The 25,005-nt window shown below is 40.6% G+C and overlaps 1 protein-coding gene across 1 annotated transcript in view; it reads right to left on the bottom strand.

Annotated features, from left to right (window-relative positions):
• LOC141005823 (transcription factor 4-like) overlaps positions 1–25,005 on the bottom strand; it is a 232,452-nt gene that overhangs the window by 89,876 nt on the left and 117,571 nt on the right. Inside the window, 2 exon segments of the mRNA XM_073477860.1 lie at positions 4,592–4,641; positions 6,567–6,693. Of these exon segments, the coding sequence (XP_073333961.1) occupies positions 4,592–4,641; positions 6,567–6,693 (177 nt within the window).

The raw sequence follows: 25,005 nt of genomic DNA, 5'->3' as shown, positions 1-25,005 counted from the left end.
TTCTGATTATATCGCTATCATGAAATTGTTTGGCCATGGTAATCCAGAGGGGGAATACAAGTGGTAAAATGTTTTAATTTTATAATTTAAAAAGAATAAATAAAAAATGTAATTTGGGATGAATATGATGCATTCTTGCCACAACTGTTCCTATTTTCAGCGATGTTTCTTTAAATGTTGCCGCACTATTAAAACTTATATTTCATCAGCTGCCTGCTGTTCATGTTTGCACTGTAACCATGAATGGACGGACAACAATCACAGAATACAGAAGATATAATGAAGAATAGATACTATTGCTATAAGGTCCAGCTCTACAGTGTTTTAGTCCTAGGCAAAGTTTAGAACTAAGAAAAACTGAACATTAAACCAAACCAAAAGTGATTATGAAAATGAACACCTGTCAGCAATCTGATGCTTTTTCAGAATAAATGCCAAAGCTCCAAACGAGGCCTCGATGCTGAAACCAACTCGTGACACGTCAGAACCTGCGCCGATGCTATTCAAAGACAAAAACAGAAACCATTTTTTTAAAAAACGACACGTACAGCTACAAAGCTCTTGGTACAGTTTCTGCTCTCTCTTACAGCTGATACTCGTGCCAACGCACACTGAATTTATTTTCCTGCAGTCAACTCTCTATTTCACAGGCAGCGGGTCCTCTCCTCGTTCCTCCTCTCTTGATGTGAGCGGGAGGAAGCGGGCAGGATTACTCACATCACAGAGGTGGAAACAGAGAGGGTTAGAGCAGAGAGAGAGGAGACGGCTCCGAGTGCAGCAGACATGAAGGCGACGCGAGTACAGAGATCCAAACCCTGGATCACAAGACTGTCGACACCAGGACTTTTACAACTGGATTGGTTAGTCAGTCAGATTGAAGTGTTACGGTCTTAAATAGCACAGCAGTGGTAGGGTGGTAGTCAAGGTTAAGTTCAGAGACTGGTCTTCACACCCTGCATCCTACCTGCAGTTATACTTAGGCTTCTACAACACTCAGGACATACCTGAATAACTGAATAGGATGATTTCCAGTGACTCCCAAATCGACATACACCACTACCCCTAAAACAACATGACAATTGCAGCGTACCAGCAACAGGCGTACTGGACCTTCATGGTGTGGTTGCAGTTTGGTTAGGTTCAGTAAAACATTGTGGTTTGGGTTAAAATAAGTGCTTACTTATGCAACTTAAATTCTCTAGGTAGCAATGTACTGTATGTGATATAACTTTACTGCGTTAGTAAGTTAAAATAACTCAGTGTTGACATGTACAGCTGTCTCCTGGGTCAAATTTAATGTTTAATTTAGTCAGACGTCTACCCAGACATCCTCCCTATGAGGACTTAACTGCTCTTTGCACTACTTTGCCTGACTTCCTCCTTTGCTCCCGTCATAATTACTACGGCCACTAGAAGTCGCCGCCTAACAAGAAATGTAAGTACGGGTCGCAATAAGCTGCTTGCACAGTTCCCATATAAAGTTGTTTTTCTGATAAGGACGGGCTGAGATCAGGATGGTGGATTTAGTTAAATACTGAAACATCTGTGTGTTGCCACAAACAGCCAGATGTGAGCTATAAGATAGCTATCAAAATGCTAAGTATGTCAGTGTGTTTTAGTTCAGCTTAGCCTCTGACTCACCACAGGACTTACCACCAGAAACAAACTGCATGTTTAAGGCTCTCCGCACATGATAAATTGATCAATTAAAAGTGTAACGCAGATTTATGTGACCAATGAACACAGTAAAATTGAAAAAACAACAATCATCCCAAACAATTTGTGGAAGTAATGTTTAGCACTACAAAAGGAACTCATGATTTTCCTTCCTCACAAGAAAGATGGCCATAAACCTTGTAGTCTAGACGGGTCATGGTGCACTTGTCTCTTTTGTCCATCAGGGGTCAGATTACATCACAGAAAGGACTGGAGAATAGTGAGTTTACTGAGGGATCAATTTATTTTTTTTAAATCTAATGTTGAATATGTTGTAAAATGTAAATCTATAAAGTGAGAGTCGGATAAATGTAGTAATACCTTTTTTAATTAACAGACTATTACACAATTCAGTACACAAATAAATAGTTATATGTATAAATGCAAGTTACTTCCAGCTCTGGGAGTTAAATTCATATTAAAATAAACCAACAGTCCCTATTGTTGACATCATGTCTCCCTCCTCCACAGGAAACATCTCATCCTTCCACTTCACACACACAAAAGATGAAAAACAACATCAACCCGTCAAACAAACAGCGCTTCCTCCCTGCTTTTTCTTTTTCTAACACCTCTCCTCTCCTCTTCTGGTTTCCCTTCTTTCCTCCTTCCACTCTCTCCCCGATCCTCCCCCTCCCTCCCCGGGCTGGTTGACACACAGAGGTGGAGGAAAGAGAGGAGAAGCGTGGACAAAGCGGGCCGAGGCCACAGAAAGGCGGACTCCTGCCGAGCCAAAGAGGCGGCTGACACGCCGTACATTCAGCCATCGTTAACTGGCGATTAATGAGGTCAGCATCAGAAAAAAAAACCTCTCCACATGTAAAACAACTCAAAGTCAAAATTAGAAATAAATCTAATGAGCACTAGAGCTGCCACTACAGATCATTTCTATTATCAGTTTTCATATGGATATGGATATGAGCACATCCGCTTCCTACTTATTTTGTATCATCACCAATTGGCAACCGAATATAGATTGATCTGACACAAATAACAGCAAAACATCACATATGAGAAGCTGAATTATCACCGGATTTAAGTAATTAAAACAGCAGCATGATGTAACTGATTGATCAGCTAATTTCAGGAGTCATAAACTCAGCTTAATCCACCAATAAATTCTCAAGTTGTATGACATTTCAACATGTTAAACTAAAACCTGCACATAAAGCAGCAAGTTGAACACCAAAAGGTCAAAAAAAAGACTGAACCTCGAAACATCAGCAATCATTCTGCTGCAAACACACAGCTGAGCTGCAGGCCTCATAACAAAAGCTGGGCTCAATTCAAGCAGCTCAAGAGGAACCACAAATACTGAAAACTGATCAGATAGTGATATCTTCTGATCGTGCATTTTTATTGTTGGATTTCCCACAGACAGAAAATCCTTTACAGAAATACCTTGATTCATAGATGATCTAGGGCTACAAATAATGACTATTTTAGTTAATGATTTTAGTCTAAAAAAGGTTCATTGTTCTTCATCAAGTCAGTCCAAAGACGTCGAGCTTACGATGACATAAAACAGAGAAGAGCAGCAAATCCTCTCGTGTGACGAGCTGTAACTAGCAAACATTTGGTGTTTGGTGCAGTGAATGGCTTAAAACAATGAGCGATTAACTTTATGTCAAATCGTTTCATCTGCGTTTTCACTGTTTGACGGATGGATGTTCCTGTTCCTTCCTCCCCGAACGACTAAACGAGAGGCTGTGTTTAATCCTCAAAGCCTCCAAACAGCAGCCGAGCACGTCGACTGGTGAGGGTTTCAATCTAAAATGCCAAAATCCCCCAAATCCTAACACCTAATCAATGAATCTACTAATTAATCAATAATTGGGAACATGGCCATCATGCAAATAAAAAAAGACTGAACTTTACATCCCTCTAGTCCATATTTATAAGTACTATATAAACATTTTAATTAAAGCTTTATAACACATTTTAATGTAGTTGTAAGCAGATGTGTTTCACTATCATTTCTCCCCAAAATGAAGTAATAATAATATAAAATGTATTTTCTATAATTGTTAATAAACACTGATGCATATCCTTATAAGTGTGTACAACTACATTGCAGTGTGTTATAAATGATTTATAACATCCTTGCATACAGATCATAAAGGTTAAATAGGGGGACATGAAGTTAAACCAGTTCATTAGTTAGTTTTACTTTATCTTTTTTTTGTTGAGTCAAGTATTCTTTATTTATTTAATGTTTGATTTTTTTACTCTTTCAGCTGATTCCTGAAAACGTTAACTGACAGCAGCGTCATCTTCATCTGCTCAGATTCACAAAACCTGGCAACGTGTGCAGCTTTTCTCCACCTTCATGCTTTTTGGGACTTCTGTCCATTCAAACCAGCAAAATAAACCAACCAGCAGCCGAGCAGATCGACTGGGGACAGTTTAAGCCGGATAGATCCAACCGAATCACTGATAAAACTGAGCATTGCAAACCAAGTATATCATAATGTTATTTTCTTTTCACCCTTTTTAAATCAATTTCACTAGCTCTGTGCTGTCAATCATTTCACAAAGCATTTATACCAATAGATTTAGCACAATAGGTGTCTTTCTTTAAAGTCAGATCATTTATTCTTCCAGTCCCCAAAACAGAAAGCAACAATAAAAAGCCGACAGCTGTTGGTGTCCAGCTCAGCTCCGACAGCAGCGTAATCTTCATCTCGATTTATTCACCAAACATGGCAACGTGTGCTGCTTTTCTCCAACTTCGCGTTTCTTCTGCTACTAAAAACCAGCTCAGTCATTTCAAACATGCAGGAGCGTCAGCAGCCTTTCTCGTCAGCGACACACACTTGAAGCAGCAATGATACCATCGAAATGATAAAAAAAAAAAAGGCATATCATCACTTACTGAGGACGGCAAGCCGGGAGGGACCTTTCGCACTTTTTTTGTGTGAACCTCTGAAAGAGAAAGAAAGCAACAAAACAATACATAAGGGTTTAACGGGCCACTTTTATTTCCTTTTAAACAGGAGCTTCTGGTTTGATTTGTTAGGATTTAATCGATCAGCCGGAGAGGAGAGAGCGAGGCCACTTTTCCCACCGGCGTCGATAAATTTACAAAGAGTGCTTTCACTGCACCAAGCGTGACACAATAAGATGCAGAAAATCAAAAGACAGAACACAAAAAGGACCGGGTTGAGTTTTTTTTCTGGTCGGTTTGATAAAAGGAGAGAGGGCAGCTTTTGACATGTTTATATTAGTTTTCAGGGTTTCTCTCAAGGAGAGCGAGGGAGCGCTCTATCAACTGGGAAGGTGAGACTTTGATGGAAAAATGAAAGAGTGCGCTTTTTTTTTTATTTTGGAAATTGGCCCAGAGTTGTTGTATGTGTGTTTGTGTCCTCCCAAGGCTAACGCAACCAAGGCTACACCGTGGCCACTATTGTCCTGCTCACTAAAAGACTTCCCTGTATTTTTTTTTCTTAAAGTCCCCTTTCGAAACGCACATATGCAGACAAACAGGATGGTCACGCAGACACAAGAGCACACACTCACAATGCTCGGCCTTCTAAAAAGAACAACCGCGCCTCCGACAACACAGAGCGGCTGTGATCGGCGGCTGGATCAGTCCAGGTTAAAAATGTTTCAGCAAGGTCACTGAGAAAAGTTTCTGTTTGGATACAGGGATGTAAATGAAGGCAGGAGATTGAAGTCTGACTGATGTGCCTTTATTTCAGCTGTGTCCTTCAGTCTAAAAATGAGAATATTGAGATTGTATTTGATGATAACTCAGTATTTGTATTCATACCTAAAACCTAAAAAAGACAAATGTTACAAATGTTCATAACCTGAACACCAGGATGCAATTTAATTAGGTTCATTTTCAGATGGTTATATTTGGTTTCAGACTGATCAACAGAAGATTTTCTTTTTTTAAATCAAAAAAATGATTTGGGCTTTAAAGATTTAAATAACAAATAAATAAATAATGAAAATTTGCCAGAAAGCGATAATAATAATAATTTTGAAAAACAAAACAGATCGATCCACGTTGTGTGTATCCTAAAAAAACGCAGAACAGGGCCATTGTTGTTGTTCAGATAATGGCACTTAATGTTGGAAAATTCTTCTAAAAGATTTTTTTCCTACTTTTTTTTTGGAAGGGAAAGTTGATGTCCATTAAGTGAGCAAAAAAACAGAAAACTTCAACACCCCCAAGCAAGCGTTTCAATTCTGACCCCAAACCCACTTGGGGCCCCACGTGGGGTCGCTTGACATTCTGATGGGGGCGACGGAGATTTCTAAAACTAATTTAAAACTAAGGAAGACAAATACATTTAGACTAATGTGTTTTTATTATGCAGTGGTCAGTTCATTAGGTCCGTCGAGGTAAACTGAATGCAGTCTATTACAACAACCCTACAATAAAGCCTTCCCTCATGAAGGTTAGCATTTCAGCTTTATTGTATATGAGAAGCTGTATTGTATGGTGCAATTTAATTATAGTGTGTTATACAAATGTTATACCAAAGATGTTTCTCATATTTTGTCCACCCCATTTATATCAATGGACCATAAAGTTACATCAAACATTTGAACCTTGAGGGAGGATTATTACAGGACTTTTGTATTAGAATGTATTACATTGAGCTAGGTGTACCTAATAAAATCACAACTGAGTGTACATTGTTATATTATTATTATTATTATTATTATTATTAGTAGTAGTAGTAGTAGTATTTATGAATAGGCCAAACTCAAATTAACATAGTTGATGTCATTGTTGAGAAAGCAGTTTAATGACCACGTTGTTCATCTGAATGTCACAGTGTCTCTCTGTGTTTTTATAGTGTTTGTATAATGTGAGTGTGTTAGCAGTGTCTCACCCATGGTGTCCATAGGCAGTGCTCTCCTCCGCGGGTTGGAGCTGTAGTGCTGGTAGTACTGACCAGCCGGCTTGGTTGGCGACGCCGCGCTAGGACTCCCCAAACCCAACTCGCCACCCAGTATCGACTGGTCGAGAGACAATGAGACAGACAGACACAGAAGCACAGAGAGAGAGAGAGAGAGAGGGATGTTAATCATGTGACCTTGTGACTCAAGAACCAGGAAGGCGCACTATTCCTCACAAAGAAAACAGGAACATTTCTGAGAAATGAGGACTGTATGGTAATACGCCAGTCTATTATATATTTGGACTTGCAATAAACTGGGATTAGAGATGACAAAGACAGCAAAATAATGATGATCTAGGCTGGATCAAGTGCTAGAGACAAGTAAAACATGTCAGAATTATATAATAAAACATATTCCTAAAACAGCTGGGCACTGTAGTTAAATGTTACTCAAACAGGAGCAAATAGCGCATTTGTCGGGGACTATTTTCAGGAGTGGATTAATACGCATTTGGCGATCTAGTAATTTATGGTACGGTAAATAATATCACCTGACTATTGAAATCAGTCAAAATGTTGACAAGGTAATCCGAAGGGGGCAACCAAGATGATTGGAAGTTCAGCATGATGATGGCTGTTAATAATAATTGCTACTAGAATGTCGTTGCAAAACTTTTGGAAAACATCTAAAATATTCAACATAGCCAGGATACTGACGTTTCTGTTGAGGCAAGTTGGAGTGTGGAAAATGTAGCGTTATTAGAAAAGAAATTAGAACAGTTAGAATAAAAGACAATACTGGAATATTGATAACACTTGAAATGTAGAGGACTGTTACAAAAGCACTGCAAACGTTGCAATAAACTGGAATGAAGAAAATTGTGTCAGCACAGTTAGCATGTCGAGCTAAAGCTGGAATGTTGAGGATAATTTGGGATTTTGAATGCAAACAAATGTTGACAAGAGAGAAAATTGGGAATCATCATTAAAAAAAACTATCCAGAATACTTGTCTGAATTTTCAGCACAATGAGAATGTTAAGGAAAGTTCTGCGTGCTTCTAACAATACTGAATACTATCAGAATATTGATTAGAGAACATGGAAGGTATCTGAAATATGACCAGTCGTTAGAATGTTGAGAGCAAACAGAATATTGATGTTGATTGAGAATAAGCGGAATGATGCAGATCTGAATGTTACGCGGAGCCGTCATTTGTTCAGCTAAAGTATGGCGGTATATGGAAGACAGTTCTATTAAATAAACCTGGAATACTTATCAGGATGCGGAACACAGTTGGAACGTTGTTAATGTTAGAGGCTGTCAGACTGTTGAAGAATGAATGTAAGTATTTAATATACTGACAAATGGTGGAATATTGAGGAAAGTCAGGATATTGATTGCTGATAAGTTGAGGAAAGAAGAATTGGCAAAAAGCTTTTATATGGAGCAAAACTGGGAGACTGCAGATATTCAAATGTCAGCACAGTTACGGCACATTGACCTGAAACATGAATGGAACGCTAAGAATAATGCTGATTTCACATTATAATGGGAGTTACTATAACAACAGCTTCAGTCTTGTAAATAGTGTTTATGTTAATATCAAAGTTGTAGTTGACTCAGATATTTTTGAAAGTCACAATATATTTGAATTGGCACTAAATATTACAGTTCGAGTTATATTCAAGAGTTATACTGACAGTACACAATGTTTTTAACCCTATCATACCCACTCTGCAACCATACAACTGTTCTGAGCCATCCAACAACACAGACGCTTCCTAACGTTATATGCCGACCCAGTATCACAACAGTTTTTTTAAATAGTGAAGGAATGTTATCAAGGACTATCCATTTTAAAGTGAATCAAATGTTTCAAATGCTAAATTTGGGTCCATGTACACAAATCCTAAACTGATTTTATTTAACATATAACTGAAATGATACTCTTTTCCTAAACTTTACCAAAGTGCTTTTGTTGTCTAATCCTCACCAGACTGGATGTGAACTTTGTTCAGCCACCATCCACCCCGACCACTTCCATGCAACTCCGTAATTCTTCATAAATGTACTGTTTGTCGTGCTGAGTCACAAACACAATTTTAAATTTTGTGTCCATGTACCTGAATCATGTAGATTATATTTCGTGACAATCTGACGAACTGTGGTGGTATTATGTTGCATATGTTAGAATCTTCCCCGTCATCACTAACAGTCGTATATTGTCGTATACACCACAGTAACAGAATGTTGATGGTTGATAATCATTGTAACAGTGCGTATGTTTTGTTCCAGCATGTGTGTCTTAGTTTACCCCTAACCCTTAGTTTAGTGTTTTTTTTCATGTATTACTGGCCTAAATATGTAAATATATGGAAGTCCAGGTCTGCCAATATTTAAATTTTAAAAAAATAATCAAACTGAAATTTCATTTTCTGTGTGAACATTATGTATGACAACATTAAAATAGAAAAGTTGAATTTCCAATTTGTTGTTTGAAAATGCACTCCTACTTCCAAAATTAAAATAAAAAAAATCATTTACAATTTGTTTTTGGAGGAAAGATAAATGAAAGATAATGAAACTGAATGTGAGTCAGACAGACAGACAGACAGACAGACAGACAGACAGGTAGCCTACCTCAGACACCTCAAACCAAGCTGATGATGATAAATTAAACCATGATTGTGATGGTATTTACCTCCATGAGAGCGACCTCATGCTGCTCAGCGTGGAGACGTTCATCTCACAGCTCCACAGCTCAGAGTCTAACTTCTCCTCTCCGCCGTTTTTTCCCCTTCTCTAACTGTGACTCTGTTTACGGCTCAAACTTAGCAAACCGCTCACACATTGTCCCGCTAATTAAGTTCAATGATTCGGCAGCAACAAGTGGCGTCTGGGCTGATTCGGAGAGAAGGGAACGCGAGAATAAAAGAGAGAGAGAAGGATGGAGGACAGGGTCATTTTTTTTTTTTAAAGTGGCACAAAAAGTTAGCGTGGAGGGAAGAGGTGAAAAAGAACCTGCCAACACCCCCACCCTCCCCCACCTCCTCTAAATAGACTCCACCACTACTCCGTTAAAGGGTAGATTTTTTTCTCCCCCCCAGCTTTCTCGTTAAGTAATTAGTGTGCAGTGTATTTAAAGCAGAGGGTGGAGAAGTGTGTTTGGAGGGGGGGTGGATGTTTTTGAGGCTAATCTGAATTCTGATCAGCGCGTTCGTCCTCTCTGTGGCTGAAAACAAGAGTTAGCTTGGCACTGCCGGGCCAAGGAAGGCCTTTCTCATGCTAAACAGGGCCTAAGTAGGCCAATTACAGGGCCAGCCTCGGTCTCAGAGCCATTCTCCGGCTTAAAACAAAAGGGCCCTTGTCTTAAATAAAGTCAGTCACACACACACAGAGGGAGAGGGAGTCAGACACAAAGGCACACACACACAATCACACACCAATTCAGTCATCCTGTTCCTCTGTCCATGTGTGCGTGAGTGTGTGTGTGTGTGTCGTCAAGGGTAAAAGGGGGTTCCCACTAAAACAAAAAGGGTCTCATTGATTGTGGCGCTTTTTCTTTCTTTTCTGTTCATTTCTTTGTTTTTTCTTTTTCGCACTCGAGCATCGAGCCAGGCCAGGCCGGTCGCCCCGGCAACTAGAGGGGAGACAAAATACCCGTCTGTCTCTCTGTCTGTCTGTCTCTTTACCTGTTTGTCTCACTCTCTGTCAATTTCAGTTCACTACACACTTTCTGCTCCATACAATTTAGTCATTCTGGACTCAAGGGTTAAAGTGAGACTGAAGTCAGTTTGAGGTGTTGCTCGGGGTATTCCAGCAATTTAGTGTTTTCGCTCTGTAAGGTTGGCCGGCTCACGTGAGACAGGTTAGGAAAAGAACAGCTGAAATTGAAGCAGCAGAGGCCGAGATGTCCTGACATTTAGTCCCGAGTATGGGTCAAGCTCCAGAGCCACTAGATCCTACATCTCCCATAATGCAATGCCTGACTCATTAGATGTAGACTGTGCGAATCCTGCTGTTGTCCGACTATTTCTGTCGGCGTTCTCCTCCCCTTCTAGCGTCTTCAAAATCCCCATTTCTACAGGAAACAACGACAAACTCCAAGCTAGGAACCTACGCAATAAAAGTGGCAAGTGACCGTAACATTGTTGCTCACAGTACAAAAATGAATGTTACCTTTTCTTTCATGGAGAGCTATTTAGCAGTTTTAATACCAGGGCTTGCCTCCTCACATGCAAGATCTACCTGACATATTTGCAGGGGCACCGCACCTCATGCATAAAATTCATTTCACATTATTCACTTTAACTTTCTCATAAACACAAGAAATTGGACGGACTAACTGTTGAAAATTGACCAAAAAGCATACGTGATTTCTTTCTAAGAGACCTGGTCTTAGAGGTACATGAGGATAAGTTAAATACCAAGTTAATTAGTCCCTGTTCAAATTGCAGCAGCACAATGTGCCACTAAATAAGAAGCAGCCGCGGTCAAAAAGAGCAGTAATACATGCCATCTGTCTGCAAACACACTGCTAATGACACTGCTAAGAAGCTGATGTTTAGCAGGTATAATGTTCGCTACGTTCAACATCTTAATGTATTGTGTTAGGATGCTGGGCAGCACTTTGCATCTAATATACTTCAGACTGGATTTTCATGATTTCCAGAGTGAGTGAAAGGTAATCAGATTACACTGGACAGACTGAGCATCTCGTGACATATTTTGGATATCACTCCCAGTGGGAAATTTGTCCGACCAATCAGCTTGATATGCAGGCCCGCACAATATGTTGTCGAGATTTGGGAGGCGCGTGTGTGAGCTATGGTTACCCATAACTCCCTGCTCTGCAGAGATCGACAGAAAGATTTATATGTATCTTCTATCAAATATGTATAATTGCAGCTGTACACTGTTGTGATAATTATCAGGTTCTCTGCTCCTCGCTCTGTCTGTTGCCACTGTTTCACTCGCTACATTATCTTGTTTTCTCTCTATCTTTTTGTGTGTGTTTTTGTGTGTGTGTCTCTCTCTCTCTTACACACACACACACACACACACACACACACACACACACACACACACACACACACACACACACACACACGACCAGAGGTCTGTTTCTCACAGAGCTGACTGGGCTTCGGTACCCAGCTGCTCACAGAGACGATATTAACTAAGATAGATTACCAGAGAGAGGGAGAGAGACTCAGGGAGAAAGACACAGGGAGAGAGACACAGGGAGAGAGAGGGAGAGAGACACAGGGAGAGAGAGAGAGAGAGAGAGAGAGAGAGAGAGAGAGAGAGAGAGAGAGAGAGAGAGAGGTAAAATAAGCAGAAAGAACAAGAAGTCTGAGGAAGAGAGAGATGGAGAACAACAAAAGACAAAAATGGAAGACTGAGTAGAAAAATATATGGAGACATAAAGACAGAGAGACAAAATTTGGAAAGAAGAGCTTAAACGAGCAGGACGGACGGCTGACTGACTGTGGTGTATGTCCCCCTAAAACAGGGTTGTGTTATGATGAAACAAACAAGATATATTGTGTTAATTAGTGAACTTTTGAGTGCTTAGGTGTGTCCTCGAACTTTGGAAAGTTTCAAGGCTTCATGCTAAGCTAGGCTAACCACCTCCTGACTCCAGCTTCGTACTGAACAAACAGACATGAGAGCGGTATCTTCTCATCTCACTATCAGAAAGAAAGCTACGTAAACTTTTGCCAAAATGTTGCACTACTCCTTTAAAAAAAAAATGCAACTTTAAAATCAACAAAAAAGACATTTCTTATGAAGAAAACAACCCCCCCACCCCCCCAATTTGTTCCTCTCCCACTCAACCCTCTGTCCTCATGTGACTGAAAAAGCAAACGCTCAGATGTCATCAATTTATTTCATCCCAACTATGAGAGACAGAGGGGGAGAGAGAGAAGCAGGAAGAAGTCATTAATTACCAGGAAGTGCTGGCGAGGCAGCGGCGCACCTGTATGCCAGCTTCGCTCCAGCTGACACACACACACACACACACATACGTACACACACATCCGCACACACACACACTCCTGAGGGAGTGAGGCCCTGAGGCTGCTACCAGACACAGTAAAACCAGCAGGGACAACGAATAAAACCGGACTCACGGAGCCAGAACGGTGTAAGCACATATCACACATCAGACTTTATGCACATACAATTAATCATTTACTCTATTAAATAACTAAAACAGTGACAGAAGTAGTAAAAAAAATGCCTGTCATAAGTTCTTAAGATGAAAGAAGACTTTACAATGATATAAAACTGAGAATGTTTGACACTGTTTCTTGATAAATGCTTTAATTATGGAGGTTCGTGTAGATTAATTGTGTGTTGATCAGCTAATTAATTAATTGTGCTATACATATTCATTACATCTGTGGTTAAATTTGACTGTTTATATCACTTTGCTGCAGCTCAAAAGTGATTCATTGATGGCGTTATCAACAGAGTCATATTAGTGGTCCCCGAGACAAGAACGAAACGTGAATGAGACCTTCTGCACAAGAGTTGCCTGTTCAAACGCCTAAATGCGAGCATATATGTGGTCATTTGAACCATTTGTTGATATCATTGGTTGTATTGATTTAGTTGTGTTACGATCAGCTGCTTTGTTTTGAAATTTGTCTCATTCGAACATTGCTTTCATGATTGCATTAATGTATTATTTGGACGTTTTGTCAGGTGTGTGGACTAGAAAGTGTGACTTTGATGTTTGACCTGCGGTTCATTTCCTGCTTTCTACAGTCAGCGGTATGTTTTTTCTTTTCTAATCTTTCCCTCACCTTTACAAAGTATTTTTATGTTGAAACCTTAACTGCAGAGGAGGCAGAACAATTTCTTCCAAGATCAGAAAATGCTCACATGGGTCTTTTTGGTGGAAATCAAAACCTCAGCAATTTGTTGCGTAGCTTGGAGTGTTCTCTGTTTTACCTGTACCCACACCCAACAGTGATGTCACAGGGTGCTGACACACCCTCCAGTACACTGCAGCAAGATGACATTAAAAAGGTGTAGGTCAACAGAAAACAAGATGTCTGAGGGGTGTTGAGGATCTCTTTTAATAATAAAGACTCTTGTCACTTCAGCTTGTTTATCCAAATTACTATAAACTAATTGGCACAGAATAAACATAGAGTCCCAATATGGCTCAGTGTCCTCAACTTCCCAGTAAGCAATCCGGCCGTGCCCATTAATGTTGAAGAAGTGCAGAAGGACAGTTCCAGCTAACTTGAAATAAAGCAAATGGCTCAATAAAATAAATGTGTATTTGATTGACAGCTAAATTTTAATCACAGAAAAGAAAAGAAAAGTAGAAAGGGATCCTAAAACACAACATTATCAGTAAGCTTCTTCAATGACTGAAAACTTTTTTCTATCGTGTTATTCCATGCCATCTGCTGGATGTGACAGGATGAAGGTACCATTGAAAAGGGGTATTAACTGGAGTAAAAATGCAAAAATGTTTGTTTTTTTTCTTTATGTTATTGGTTAACTGTCTCATAGTGACAGCTGAGGGGGAGTGTTAGTGTGTCAGCTCTACATCTCTGTTCAAAGAAAATTTACAAATGTCTCACACAGTCTGACAAATCCATGTACAGTGTGGAGCACTTCAATAAGTTAAATACTACAAAACTGATTAAAAATGCCAAACGAACCAACGATTTTGACTACAAACCTTGGGGTAAGAAAGATGCATCACTGGTACAATTACAGGTTCAGTACCCTTGAGCAAGGCACTACCACTGCCGAGGTTAAATGTTCAATTCCGTCAGAAGTGACAAAGACAATTAGCATAACATCGTCAACAAAGACAGCAATTAATGGCAAGCCAATTAAATCCAAGATACAGACTGAGCTGATTACCCGGCACTATCAAAGTTAAAGACTGATACGGCCAATCGAGTCACAGAATCGTCATTACAACACAAATACACAAAAGAAAACAGCCAATCAAATCAGCGTATTGGAATCTCTAGAACACCAGCTGCTGTGTGTGTGTGTGTGTGAGTGTGTGTGTGTGTGTGTGTGTGCGTGCGTGCGTGTGTGTGATGTCAGAGCAAAAAAACCTGCAGGAACAGATCGCAGCGCACACACACACACACACACACACACACATATCTGCACAAGCACTCAAAACAGCGAGGGATCGACTCACCAATGACAACTTCCTCCATCTTCTAACTGCTCCTTACACCAACACACACACACACGCACACACACACACGCACACACACACACACACACACACACACACACACACACACACACACACACACACAAGGCAGTTCAAAGCATTTCTCCTTAATTAGTGTTCAACGCTTGGCTTGACAAATAAATAGCGATCATTTAAGAACACTAAGAGAGGAATCAGACAGCACATTACACCTCACAATATCTGGCAGCTTCCTGCACGCAATTAGAACGAGGAGGGGGTGAGGGATGGGGGGGGGAGACAGGAGTTTAGAAGGAGGAAATGGAGAAAGGTAGGACGGGTGGAAGCAAAACTGGGAGACCGGTAAGTGGAGAATGAAAGAGGTTAAAAGGGGAGGAAAGAACACAGGAGAAGAGAATAAGAGAGGAGGGGAGAGGAGGAGGAAGACAGGGAGGGAGGAAGATGGGGAAATAGGTAAGGAAAGAAGTGGCAGAGGGAGGGAAAGGTAGTAAGAAATGAAAAGGTAAGAGAAAACACTAAGTCAAGTGGAGGGGGAAGAAGGGGATGAATAAAACAGAATAGACAAGGAAGTAGGGAATAAAGAAGGGAATGATGGGAAAAGTGAAGGAGAAGGGGGAGAATGAAGGAGAGAGGTACACATGCATGAGGAGAAAAGCTGGGTGGGAGGGGGTGGACGTAGGGAAGGAGACAGAAGCTAATAAGTAAAGGCATAAAAGAAGGAAAGGTAGAAGGGACGGAAATAGAAAGGGAGAGTCAAGTAAGAAGGGAAAGAAAGAAGCAGGGAGGGAGAGAATAAGAGGGGAGAGAAGGAGAAGAAGAAGGAATGATAAAGGAAAGGGAGAAGGAAAAGGTTGATGTAGAGATATTGGAAGGAAAGGAAAAAACAGAAGGAGGCAAAACCTGATGGAGGGAGAGAGCGGGAGTAAGGAAAAAAAGAAGGAGGAGACAGGAAGTGAATGAATGATAGATGGAGAGATAGATTTATATATTCAGAGATGAAAAGAGAGATGAAAAGAATGAAAAATAGGCCTCCCTGCAGGGCCATCTTGAACTGATCACTCCCATCATGCCTCAGTCCCAGCTGCCTTTACTTTGCAGTTATGGATACATTTTAGTCATTGTAACCAGGAACAAACACAGACAGGAGTGTAGAAATAAAACTCACACAGCGGACGTTCTTATTCCCGAGCAGTGCTGCACTTCTGCACACATCTGTCCAGCCACAATTTAAGCTCACCAAGATCTGCATCAAATTGTAGATACCAGCTACCTTAATATCTTTATTTTGTTCAGCAAGATCCATGCATTATTCACTGAGACTTCAAGTTAGAGAGAAAAAAAGTAGGCTTCTCACATATATGTTTTCAGGGCCTTTGCTGAATCAATGTGTACAGATAAGTTACCAGATTTAGACGAACATATTGGAGCTTTCCCAGTTGTTTGGACTTCCCAGACATTTTTGACTTTTTCGAGCAGGAAAAGCACAGGTGTTATAATGAAATTAACGATGGGTCTGTTCTTTTCAAGTGTCCCAGTAAGCCATGACAGTACGACAGCGAGCCAGCATGAAAAATACCAGGACCCTGAAACTGAAGCAGCTAAATGGAATTTAATAAACATTTCTGACTTGTGTCTATATTAACTTTGGTGTGGATGAAACTCCGGAGAATATTTTGGTGTTGCGGCTCTTTTTAAGGCCACACTTTCATTTTCTGAAATGTCCAAGGCCTAGGCTGCATCTCTTTCTCATTCAATGAAAGTTCAAGGCCTGTGGGATCCAGGAAGTTGTTGCTTCATCTGTCACAGATAAGAAATCAAGAGAAGTCCTGCAGAACTGAGCTCCGATGAAGGAAACACACATGAAAAATATCAGCTTGCTTTCCCACATTTCATGGATCCAGGCTGGTTTACTTCTGTGTGTGTGTGTGCATGTGTGTGTGTGTGTGCGGATGCATCACTTGTTAGTGCATCGGTGTGAGTGTATTTAAGTTTTGGCTGTGTTATGTGCGTATATCGGTGCATGTGTGTATGTGTGTCAGCTCTGCAGTGTAGGTGTGACAGCTCTGTTCTGTTCTGTGTCTGTTACCAGCTGTTGTACTTCACTCGCAGTTTCAGTGTGTGTGTGCGCGTATGTGTGTGTGACAGCATACTGTTTGATGTTAGACACATCAGAGAGGGGAGAGGGTTAACGTCACTGACAGATATAGCGCGTAGCTCCCTGGTTTTCCTGCATGATGCCTGATGAGAACTTGTTAAACAAACACCGAGTCGACTGCTGCATGAGTCGATCAAATCATTTGACCCTTTTCACAACCAAGTAACTCTACCCAAAAAGAAAAGCCCACCAGGTGTCCTCTCTACGCTCTGTTTTTCACTATAAAAACACACACACTGCCTGGAATAGGTTTTTAGATAGTGATATTATGGATATACTCTATTATGATTAAGTTCTGCCCTCAAAACTTTATATAAATGTGGTAACTTTGCTGAAATCTGCACCTGGGCAGAAGGTCAGAATATGAAAAAAGAACAGAAAATGAAAAAGAAAAAAAGAGAAGAAAATGCATCAAATGAGCCAGCGAATGGAAAGTGCATTGGATCCCCCTGAGAGAAATACGTCACTACCCAGAGCAGGGCACAATTCAACGGTAACTTATCATTGTTAACGTGACCGCCCAACAAAATAAAAAAAGATTGTTGTTTGATAAGGTCATATTGTGTTTTGTGTCAAAGTTATATGAAAACAGACATTACATATGTTTTCACACGTTGTTCTGTACACATATATTGTACAGTCATATATTCATATGTATACATAATTATTGGAAGTTAATGTTCAAATTTGAGCTTACTCCTCATTCTTTGACAGCATCATTCTGAGGACTCAGACGTGGTAAAAAGTACCAAAACTAAGAACTATTTTTGATTCAGGTTAAATTAATTTAGTGGTCTCTATTTTTTGACTCGTTCAAACCCAAACTGTCAACTGTAATTTAGCTTTAAAAATGACATGAAGTAATTTATTTCTGTGTGTGGGATTAAAATCAGTGGATAACTATAACTAAAGGAATCCTGTAGGAGCATCACGTCATAGTCCTAACAGGTGGTCCTGACACTCACAATGTTCATATAATGGAAACCACACACACACACACACACACACACACACACACACACACACACACACAAACTGTCAGCTGTCAAAGCTGATGTATCAACACACACACAGTGTAAGTGAGCCCAGCAGTGTGTTTGTGATCAATAGTGAAATAAAATAAAGTGTCGATCTGTGAGGCCGGCAAATGAGACTAAACGACGGCTGAGAGTCTCCTGAGAGCAACGAGCAGCTGGATCAGAGACTCTCTGTGTGTGTGCGTGTATGTGTGTATGTGTGTGTGTGTGTGTGTTTAGAGCTGGAGAGCAGCTGTGAGTGGAACATCTCACCACACACAGAGATGCACAGGATAGATGGATGGATGGATAGAAGGGGAGAGGAGTTATTTATGACTGATAATACACAAACACCTCTGCTCTTTGTTTCTTTAATGTGTGGTCTGTTGGCGTGGAGGCCTGTGAGGGTGATTTATAGCTGTTTACAGTAGAAAAACAGGCGTGTGCCTCAACATTAGTTTTGCAAAGGATTTGGTGACCCAGACTGTAACCATGTTTGATACGACAGCTATTTTTTTCTGTGCATGTTTTATATGAGATATAATACAAATATATCAAATTGCCAGTTGATTGCAGTTTTCTCCAATGAGTATAGACACTGAGTGCAGTTGTTTTATGCTCCCAGTAATTCTTACCTCCACCAGTGAGGATCTGTGAGTGGATTTCCACAGAACTTGGATGGAGGATGGATGTTTTTGAACATTTTGGTTAATTTCTAAAGGGAACAATGCAGGGATCTTGATGAAAAGAATCAGGTGTGTTTATGTGGCTGGTATCTATGAGTGAGTACAATCTGATGCAGATCTTGATAGAAATCTATTAATCTTCCACAGCACAATGGAGATTATGATTTCTTCTGCATTGTTTTGATGGTCTAGTCATTACAGATCCAGAGAGCTGAAATCATGGTTAAGCAGGGCAGATTGACACTGAGTAGAGCGCATACCTCCGCTAAGGCCCAACAGTCTCCTTTAATTCAATCAAGCTCAATCCGATATCAGACTTGATTTCCTAGTTTAATATGTCTCTGTGGTGTTGACTCATGCACCGTGTGAAAACATTCAATGTGCAAAACTTGACTCTACAATCAGTAAAAGGTCACATGTACAGCACAGCAGGTTGGTGACCTGATGGTTGATGTCAATGTCATATTTCACATGTCACATGTCCTGGTCCCTCTCACACTGCAGCTGTGCTGAGGTTGAATTTGTCACTAAAGTGTCTGACCAGGGAGCATATTACAGGAGGTGATGTGGATAAAAATCTATGATCTGATGTAAATCAAAGGCAAGATATGGAGCAGTAAACAGACTGCCTACTGATGATTTGATTTTATTGTGTTGTTTATCACCACTAAATGACTGCAGGTTCAGTCTTATGACTTGATGCACGGTGCTGAAAAAGATGCTGTTCTTGTTGCTGTCTTGAGGAACTATTTTCTGTCTACTACATGATACGAGCCAACCGTATCACTGCGCAGAAGGAAACGGGCATCTGCTCACGGACGAGAGGCTAGCTCACCAAGCTATTTAGGCTTGCTGATGTTACCGCTCAGCCGAGGAGGACGCCACTAATGTTTAAATTCCACAATGTCACGAACACGAGTCATCTGCGAGTAGATTCATGGGAGCACAACACCTGGAGTATGTATCGCATTTAAAAACGGTTTTAGTGTTTGTGTCATCTAGCCTGTCGTAAGATTGTTCAGCATTACATACAGGTGTGCATCATGAACTACTGGAGAAACACTATAATCCTTTAATAATGTATATACATTGACACAACGTTGGACATAAAGATCTGGCCAAGATAGATCTCTCCATGTTAACAGTCTTTGACTCGCCCTTGTTTTTGTCTTCCTGAAGACTTCTGAGCAGCTGTTGGGGGCTTGTATTTCCTGTTGCTACGCCATTGGTCAGAAAACAGCCAATGGAGACAGGCTCAGAAGACAGAGAGAATGAAGTGATGATGAACACACACACACACACGCACACGCACACACACACACACCCTTGGAAACCAGATTCCACTGTAAATCCCACGCACAGGAACTGTCGGCCTTCCAGAGGGGATGAGGACTGTTGTTCACACACGCATGCACACACACACACACACACACACGGTAATGCTTGGAGTCTATACTGATACATTCCAGAGATAGAGAGAGAGAGAGATGGAGAGAGGGAGAGAAATCAAATTTTAAATGGTACATGATTTACTTTACAAACTTGTTGTCAATCGCTTGATTCAGCCCAGATGAATGCTACCTGTTCATGAGGAAGTGTGTGTTAGTGAGCATTGATTCAACCTGACATGACAGCAGACATTCAGCAGTGTCAGTAGTCGTGTTAGACACAACACAAATGCACATATACACATGCACGGCGCTGTACTGCGACAATCTCAGACAAAAAGAGGGAATGATTTGATGTGACATTTGATTCTAAAGTTGTCTTTCTAAAGCAAAGCAGTCCACGACTAATATGAGATGTGGTCATGTGACATTCACTGAGGTCTACAGTAGTAGAAATTACACTGTCAGGTATAGCAGATGATGACACTGGAGCTGCAGATACACACTGAGGCAACAGTGAGAGACTTTTCATGACTAAACTGTTGAAGTTGCTGTGATGAAATATGCCAATAAAATCATAAAATCTAGAAACACACTCAGTAAATTGGCAGCCATGATGATGATGATTAAGGTTTTTTGATTTTTCAGTTAAACAAGTTTTTTTTTTCCTTTTGAATGAAGGCAGACTGTCTGTTCATGAGTCATATGACAGGTCTGGAACACTCGTGAATAGTGTTTGTACCTAAGAGTACGAGCAAAATTGGCAAAACCTAAAATTGTCTTAAATCACCCAAACATGCCACTTAAGAACAAATCGATTCATACAAGTGATTCATGCTGAGGCCCACTTGTCTTGTCTATGAAAACAAAAATGGGCACTGGGAACTGTGTCTTTGTGCTGACTTATTTTCGTCTGATTCTGTCTGCTGAAGCCTTAATGACTGTGGATTTTGTCCCCATTGCTTACAGCGGAGTCACATTAGCAGCCACATTATGGTGATATGTCAAAAAACAAACCAATGCAACAACATGCAGAAATGGCTTCATGCAACAGCTTCACCTTCCCTGCCACTACATGAAGAAATAACCTTAGGTCACCTCTACAAACACTCTCATATTATACAGACACGTATTAAAAGTGAAGAGGGTATCAAAGGATTCAGGATTCCTAACGCCTCAAAGATAGTCTACCTCTGTATGAAAGAAAGGAGCAAATGAGAAATGAGAAAGAGAAAAGACAGAGACAGAGAGCTAGAGAGACTACAGGGCTGAGATGTGTTCAGTAATAGGCTCACTCTCTCTGCAGCGGTGTGGAGGTCAGAGGTCAAGGTGTTTGGAGAGCCCTCCGAGTGTTTAAAGGACCAGTTCAGCTCACTGATGAGGAGAGAACAGGAGGCTGAGGATGACACACCTGCTACTGTTTCAGCAGGTGATGGAAACTCGACACAGCTCGTAGTGCCAGTCATTGTAGTCATGTCGCTAATGCTGAATGGAGAGCTTTAATTACCAGCACTCTACTGGTATGATAAATACTGTACACTGGATATACATACACGTAAGTCATATTTCTAAATTTAAATATTTAAAAATCACATGAAGGCTTGTGGAAATGTATGGTTATGGAATACTGTACATATCTACATACATGTGCCTTAATACAAAAGTGTGTGCATTTGTGTGTGCGGGTGTGTGTGTGAGTGTGTGTTGGCGCCTTCTTTAATAGGTAAATGCAGCTTCTAAGCTCCTCGCTTAGCTTCAAAACGGAGCCTTCAGCACTTTTTACTGACTGATGTGTGAATGCATGTGAGAGTGTGTGAGTGTGTGTGGGTGTGTGTGTGTGCGTGTGTGTGAAGGGTTAAAGGCTTTTTTTTTCATGTTGCATTCCACCAGAACCTCACATCCACTCTGCTGCTGCCTCAGCTGTAGCTGCCGGCCCACGACCAACCTACTGATCTGTGAGGCGATAACTGGATGACAGGCATGCTTTGGTGTGGCTGAGTGTGTGTGTGTGTGTGTGTGTGTGTGTGTGTGTGTGTGTGTGTGTGCGTCTGTGTGTCTGCGTGCAGCCGACACAGTGGCTTTGGCTTGAATGAACGACAGAGCGAGACAGAGAAGAAGAAAATTGAGAGAGGAAGGAAAACGGATGAAAAACGTCAAGATAAGAAGATATAAAGAGTGAGAGAGAGGAAGAGAGACAATAAAAGATAGCGGTAATGTGAGTGAGAGAGAGAGCGAGACAGTGTGTGAGTGTGTGTGAGAGAGAGGGGGAGAGTGAAGATCATCCTCTCCCATCCCTTCATCCAGATGATGTGGGTTTTTCTGCTTATGTAGACAGAATGTCCCTTTAGATAGCTTTAGATAGCAGCCATAGAGGAAACCACACAGTATGAGTGTGTGTGTGTGTGGTTATATATAATACTACCCATGAGGGTGTTTCTGCTGTGGTTATGGGAGTTAAGGTGATACTCTCAGCAGCAGTGCAGCCACAGAAATCCCCATAAAACGAGGAGAGAGCAAACAACATACTGATGATTACCAGTAGTGGAGTGAAAAACAGTCATGTCCTGTCCCGAGGGTGGCGCTAAAGGAAAAGGTCACGGAGTCATCCGTGTGTGTGTGTTGGGTTCATCATCTTTGGAATGAAATCAGTACTTTATAAACACATCTGTTGGATAGTTCTTGAGTATTGCAAAAATGATTCATATGATATGCCATCTCTGTGGTAAAGATTTGCTTAAAGACATTCATATCTGTGTGTTGGAGAAACAGTTAGCCTGACTCTGTCATTCATTAAAAACAACATCAACTGCTGCCAAAATACTGCTTCAACGGTAAAGGTGCTGTGTGTTGGCCAGTCACATACATGATAGGGCACACACACTGTATTGACAAGACTCTGGGAAGTGACTGTACAGGAAAGACAAATCTGTTCATCTAAGTCTTAGAAAGTAAGCAAACAAGCACATCCCACCAAAACCACTTGGTGGAGGTTTGGAAACAGCAAGTCGCCAAATAAAATGTTGGCATTTAACGTTTCTGCAAACCATGAATTTGTTAAATGTGTACATTTTATGTGTCATATCAACATTTCTACAATATGTGTAATATCATATTCTAATAACCTGTATGAGCTGACTTTCAGGAGGGAATGGTGGTGGAGTTATTGCTAGGCCAGATGGCTGCCAAGTGAGAGACCACTGTTTGACATGGTGTTTCAGCATTTGTAGGCACTAAACTAGATATTTCTGATGAGACATCGGGGCATTTTCCAGACATGTTTATGCCAACAGAGCCAGGAAAGCTAAAACATGATCTTTTTCTGATCCCGACCAAGTGGTTTTTGTGCCTAAACCTAACCAGACCAGAAGCACATAAACACAAGACATCATTCACTCATCCGCAAGCAGTCAGGACAACAAAAACATACTGTAGATTGTTAAAGACATTTGATTGAACTACCGATGCCTGCTGTTCTTCTGATGAAAACAGTCACACCATCAGAAATGAGCCAACTATTGTGTTTCTCTGACAGGTGTAAAAATGCTCATGACATGTGATAACTGAGCTTTAAAATAACTGTCATGTCAATTACAGTGTGAAACTCAGTGCTGTGTCACTCACTGCACAAGATTCATAAATCTTAAAGAAAGCATCGGGAAAAGAGAGCTGCTGAACTCCATCTGCTGATGAAGATCATGTGATATGATCAAAAACTCCAGCTGAGCAACTCAATGGACCTGAAGGGGATATTGATAATGAATCTTTGAAACTTAACTTTTAAGCCAAAATGGATGTGCTAAGAAAGATTAAAACTGCTGTTTCAGGCACACGGCATAAAACGTAAACTTGCTACAGAATATACATGGTGATCATTTCCAGTAATCTAATGCACACAGCAACTATATTAAAATACATACAGTATGTATACATGTGAGGATGTAGCTTCACATAAAACTCTAACTAAAATCATAATATCAAGATGTTTCATTCCTGATGTCACATGTAATCAAACAGTCCTTTTCCATCCCTGGTGTTTCGAGTGTATTCATGCTGCCCTCAGCCAGCAGACGATGGTTTTTGGAGAGTGTTTGGATGTTTTTAGGGGAGCACAGCTAGCTGTTGGGGGGTTGGGATCGTACCTTGGCAGCAGGCCACGTTTCCCAGCCCCCACCACCCATTTACAGCGGGGAAAGAATCACCAGCCAGACCCAGTCAGCTTTCCAGTTTACACAGGATGCAAGCAGCCAGTTCCAAATGCAAATCTGCATTTCTACTACTGAAGCAAGAAAAAACAATCACTGAGGTATATTGCTCTGCTGGACAGAAGCATCCTCGGATCATTAGACGCTACTGGACTATCCGACTATCCATTTTAAAGACTGAAGACAGACGCAAAGATGCATGAACACAAGATAGAGGGGCAGATTTGAAAAATGCACCTGTGATGGAACGATTTAATCAATCAGCTATACTCCTTAAAACTCAATACACAAGTCTCCCAAAGGCATTTACACCATTCACGAAGGAAACCATTATCAGTATATGATATCATAAGATGTGATGATATAGGTCGCATGGAGACAGTAAATTGATTACTGAAAAATCTCAAAGATGAAATAAAATAGAATAAAAAAATACAAAAATCAACACTTAACCCAGACCATATGACTGATAAAATCATTGTAAATTTTTCAATGACAAGGTAAAAAAAAAAAAAAAAAAAGTTATATACAGTGATGAACTTGCATTTACACCTCAGGAAACTATTGAAATTTGAACCCTAATCTTGCATGCTACAGAAATCCAGAAGACACTTAACATCTTCCCAATCTTGGCACCCCTCAAGTAATGTCAGAAGATGATTTTTAGGGGCAATGACGAGTGGTTGGGGCTTCCTGCGTAGCCCGTCAATATCAAGATAATGGATAACAGATGGGACTTTCTTTCCCATGCTCTGGCCGCTGTTTACCGTTCAAC

This window comes from Pagrus major, chromosome 12 (assembly GCF_040436345.1).
Source record: "Pagrus major chromosome 12, Pma_NU_1.0".
NCBI lineage: Eukaryota > Metazoa > Chordata > Actinopteri > Spariformes > Sparidae > Pagrus > Pagrus major.
This window is presented reverse-complemented; position numbering and strand designations above follow the sequence as displayed.